The following is a 5,036-nucleotide window of genomic DNA, read 5'->3' on the forward strand; positions in this document are numbered from 1 at the left end:
AATTGGCAAATGGTTCAAGCAATTTGGGTTTGATGTAACTGGCAACGGTGTTTGAGCTCGAAGAAAATGGAGGACCTTGCCGTTGAAGTCCGGGGTGAAAATGGGGCTTGGTATAAGGTGAAAAATAAAACATATATTTATCAGTTTCTTTTGTAGGGCCAATTAAATATTACTATTGTTTGATTACTTTGGATTGCCTTATATTCAATAGCAACATTGTTTCCAGTCTGTTATCTTTGTGTAAAGAAAGCGTCGGCAGTGAATGAACCGGCCCTGCCCTTTTTGATATTTTAGCTTGTTTGGCAAAATCTCATTACCTTCCGTAAAGCAGAAAAAACACATGAAAAATGTTACAATTCTCCGCTGTTTTTATTTGGTCCATCGTCTGTTGCTAACGTTCACATTAACCTTTTGCAGGCATTTGTCACCGATGTTCATGAAGATGAGATATCTGTAGCATTTGAGAATGAGTATACATTTACATGGAATTCTTTATTTCAGATTAACCTGGACTAATATATATTATGTTTGAATTAGTTGGCAGCCAGAGACAAAGTTTCTCTTCTCAAGGTCTCGCTTACCTTTGAAGGACAGTAAGGGTCCATTTACATTTGTAGAAAATCAAGAAATTGAAGTTTACTCAAAGGCAAATGAACAGGAAGCATTTGGTTGGTGGAAAGCTGTCATAAAGGTTAGTTCTAGATCCTTTAATATTTTTCAAAATCGTAATTAATGTATTTGAAAATCACTAGTATTTAAAGTGAATCCCCTGAGAGGTTCATGCTGATATTTTATGTTCCTTTATTTACATTTCTTACACAGATGATCAGAGGGGAATTTTATGTTGTGGAGTATGTTGGCTGGGAAATGTCATATTCAGAAATAGTACCTGGTGAAAGAATTCGACCATTGAACACCAATTCTCCTTTGACAAAAGCAAACTTTTTCAAATTTGAAATTGAGGTGCCTGAAGAATTACGTGAATAGTAAGTATGGTTTTCCCATCAGCTATTTGGCTTCAAGCATATTATCAGCAACCATTAGCTTTAGTATTGATACATTAACCCCTGCTGTCCCACACTTGAGCATGTGTGTTAAACTGTTAAATAACTGCTATTCTATTCTATAATAGTGCTAAAAGAGATGGAGTACATAAGGAATTTCAGAAAGCGATTGAAGCAGCCGTCTGTCGATATATCCCCGATAAAGGAGTGCTAAGTGTTATGGTAAAAACTCCCACATCTTTCACCTACGAAGTGTCTGACTGATTGTTGAATTACGTTTTATCAGTCTCGACACGAGTCCAGCCGGAAGCGCGCAGGTCTTTTGCAGGATATGCATTTTCGTAATTTGACGCAAAAAGTGGTGCTGCTCAAAAGAACAGAAGAGGCTGCGAAACAGCTTGAATGTACAAGAACACATTCTAGTGGAGGGTGAATATTATAACTTTATGAATTTGGCACAATTTAAGTATTTTATTAATTAAATGAATTTTTTTTTAAATAAAGGTTCACGGAAGAATTTACTGTGAGAGAGGATCTGATGGGATTAGCGATTGGGGCACATGGAGCAAACATACAACAAGCTCGAAAGATTGATGGAATTACGAATATTGAGCTATTAGAGAATTCCTGTACCTTCCGAATCCATGGGGAGGTATTTCGAAAGAGTTACTGCTGTTTGAAATTATTTTAAAAGCTGTATTGATAATTCAGATTGAGGAATCGGTAAGGAAAGCTCGTGGAATGCTGGAATACGGCGAAGAATCCATTCAGGTGCCTCGATTTTTGGTCGGAAAAGTCATTGGTAAAAACGGACGTGTGATTCAAGAAATAGTGGACAAGAGCAACGTTGTGCGCGTTAAAATTGAAGGAGACAACGAACCCAACCCTACTCATCCTCGCGAAGATGGATTGGTTCCATTTGTATTTGTAGGCACTGTGGATTCCATAGCTAATGCCAAAGTCCTTCTCGAATATCACTTAGCACACTTGAAGGTAAGGAATTCCCTGTTTGACTCCTGCTAGTTTCTTTTTTGGTTTAGCCTTCCTCTAGGCGACCTACTAAGTTCCAGGCTCATTGTTGTATCATTCCAGGAAGTGGAACAATTACGCATGGAGAAGTTAGAGATCGATCAGCAACTTCGTTCTATTCACAACAGCAACCTTACGTCAGCTCCTGTGTTTCCTCCCCCGCGGCGTGTGGATAGGTTTGTACTTTTTCTAAAATTTGTTTTAAATTATTTAACAACAACAGAGTATTTCAGAGGATACAGTGCTGAACCGGAAGGAGGAGGTAATCGAGACCGAGGAAGTCTAACGCGTGGCCGAGGTCGAGGTGGAAGAGGTGCACCTGTTAGTAGTGGTCGATTTGGTGAACGATTTCATGTAGAGAGAAGTGGGGTTGCATCGTCGGTTAGAGGCCGTGGAGCAGCTCGAGGTCGAGGAGAGCGACCCGAACGGGCTGATCGTGTGGAGCGGAACGAACATGCAGAAAGAGGAGATCGTGACAGCGGTAAATTCCTTTTTCTAAATCTGTTCAGTTTAGCATTTGAAAGCAAAACAAACGTTGGGCACATGGCTTTCAAGTTCGTTTTATGCGTATTGAGGTAAAAGTTGAACTTCTTTACGTTACGTACTATACGTACCATTTTCTTTACTTTTCTTTCCATTAACTGGCACGTGGACATGTATTTGATTTGCTAACCGCCAAGTAGCTTCTTCTGTAAGTATCCCTAAGCTCTGGAAACCGATTAGGAAAATTGTGAATAATTTGTACATGACAAACCGGTAGTCTCGTGGGCGTCGAAGAAGTTTTTGAAATTGGTCGGGAATGCTACTCAGCAAAAATTCTACCATTTTCCCTTTGGGATTTGTTCTTTAGTGGAGGAAGATGAAAAGGATATCGTTAGAACGAAACAATGCAAAACGTTTTGTCATAAGTCAGTAGCCAACGAATGACAATTTATGCATCTATGTCTGGTAAGAGTTGTGGCGTCGGTTAATATTTGTACAATCATCAGGTAAAAACTCCTTAGTCAAGTAAGAATGCCTTTTTTTTTTTTTTTTTTATTCTGTACATCGACGTTGAAAATTATTCTATGCATATTTTTGCTGAGTGCCATTAATTTTGTGTTGTTTATATGTAGCTTTTCGAGGTAGATCAAGAGGATTTCGTCGTGGATTTGGAGATCGTATGATGGATACAGAACGGCGTGGTGAAGAGGAATCGGCGCCAGATAGTCAAGATCTTTCGAGTGCTGCTAGTCTAGATAGGGGTAAGATCGCAAATTATGTTTTGCTTGATTTTTTTGCATTCTAATATATTTCTTTTCCAATCATTAAAATCTATTTTTAGATTCCGGCTCAAGCAATGAAGAATCGGGCCCTGGTCGCCGTCAACGTCGTCGTCGACCGCGCAAAGTGGAATCAGAAACCAATGGCCGATCCAACAGTATACATATAGATTTGTTTGTCGACTAATAAGTATGGACTCATCGCTTTCTCTTTTTAGTCCTGGACAACTCTTCAAGCGGTTCTCGTTTGCATTCGGCTTTGTCTAGTAAAGAGGGGACGCCGGCTGAAACTACTACAAAAAATGCTTCGCATGCGGGATCCTTACATTCAGCTGCGGCCTCTGGGCCTCCCCATTCGCGCGATCAACGTAACAGATACGATAAACCGGGTGGTAGTCGCAAACCGATAACCGATCCAAAGGTTCATGAAGAATCTGTTAATGGAACCACAGCTTGAAACTCGGGAAGTAAAATTCGTGAAAGGAAAATTGTTTGTGAAAGGTGGCTGTTGAAAAAAAAAGTTGCGTCAATTGTTGAGAAAACAGGAAAGGTTGTTTATTTGCCCTGGAACAAAGTAAAGAAACCCAGAAGCGTTCGATATCAAACAACACAAGTGAGATTGACAATATTTCTCACGAGAAACACTTGAGATCGTAACGGTTCTAAAAATGATTCATCGATAAATCTTTACCTCTTTTCGTAATTACCCTTCGCACCACCACCGAAATGTGTCCCATCCACTTGAATACACTTGCTTATGCTGTGTACTGGATAATTGACTCTAGGTGTGATAAACAAATTCACTACAATGGTTGAACAGGATTTTTAAAACTAATGGGCGAAGATATTCTGAAGATTAAGTTATTCTTTTTTTATACTGCCTGGTTTTCGCGTATAATAAACTAAAGAGTGAATGGAATGCGTTGTGTTAACGCAGGCACATTTTGTTTCTGTTTCTTCGTACAGTGTTATACCACACCGTTTTGACGTCTGAATGTAGAACTTCAAACTGCTTAACAATACACCTGGATGCTTACGCGCTGATGGAATATTAGGATTTCCCTTCTTATCGATAAGAATTGGATGAAAGTCACAAGTAATGTCAAACCTGATATGCATACTTCGTTTGTACAAGACAAACTGCCCTAGTTGCGGTTCATGTTCGTAAACATAACTTACTGTAGCCATCTGCTAAGGCCGAACCGGTGGCATGATGGTAGAGCCTCGCTTTTTCTACTGGCATAATATCCAGCATCGAAAAGACCATCAACCGAGACTTATTGGAACTTCAGATTTTTATAAAAAAACAAAAAAATTTTAATCTAAATGTCTGACAAAAGCGGGCCTATTCGTTAGGTTCATATTTGATCCAATCCGATTTCCCGGGCATAATTTGTAGGGTTCTATTTTGTTCCGTACTATTCCACCTCCAATCTACGTAGATCCGTGGGAAACACAACCAATCACAGAGCTTGTTATTGTATTGTACGCCATTGTTGGACTAACATGTTTTTGCTGCTGATCAGCTGTGCTCTTTGTACTTGAATTTCACTCTATATATATTGTAATTAAATAGATAATAATATTTAAATTATTTAATTTCTTTTTTTGGACTTTTGCCCAATTGCTATCTGCTATGTTTATAAGTTTTTGGAAGTTACCATTCACCTAAGTGTAACGAGCCCACAGGCTATCCGAAGACAGCCACACCCTCAACATCCCTCAAGCGTTTCACAAGTGA

The 5,036-nt window shown here is 39.2% G+C and overlaps 1 protein-coding gene across 1 annotated transcript; it reads left to right on the forward strand.

Annotated features, from left to right (window-relative positions):
- Positions 1 to 4,074, forward strand: LOC130702589 (RNA-binding protein FXR1-like). Its single transcript, XM_057524294.2, has 13 exons — positions 1 to 117; positions 418 to 470; positions 538 to 691; positions 823 to 986; positions 1,133 to 1,226; positions 1,291 to 1,433; positions 1,509 to 1,656; positions 1,716 to 1,997; positions 2,097 to 2,209; positions 2,267 to 2,514; positions 3,149 to 3,277; positions 3,358 to 3,453; positions 3,514 to 4,074. Exons 1-13 carry the CDS (start codon positions 67 to 69, stop codon positions 3,750 to 3,752), a joined length of 1,914 nt encoding a protein of 637 aa, XP_057380277.1. The 5' UTR covers positions 1 to 66; the 3' UTR covers positions 3,753 to 4,074.
- The last annotated feature ends 962 nt before the right edge of the window (positions 4,075 to 5,036 follow it).

The sequence above is a fragment of the Daphnia carinata genome, unplaced genomic scaffold (assembly GCF_022539665.2).
Source record: "Daphnia carinata strain CSIRO-1 unplaced genomic scaffold, CSIRO_AGI_Dcar_HiC_V3 NW_026452937.1___fragment_4___debris, whole genome shotgun sequence".
Taxonomy (NCBI): domain Eukaryota; kingdom Metazoa; phylum Arthropoda; class Branchiopoda; order Diplostraca; family Daphniidae; genus Daphnia; species Daphnia carinata.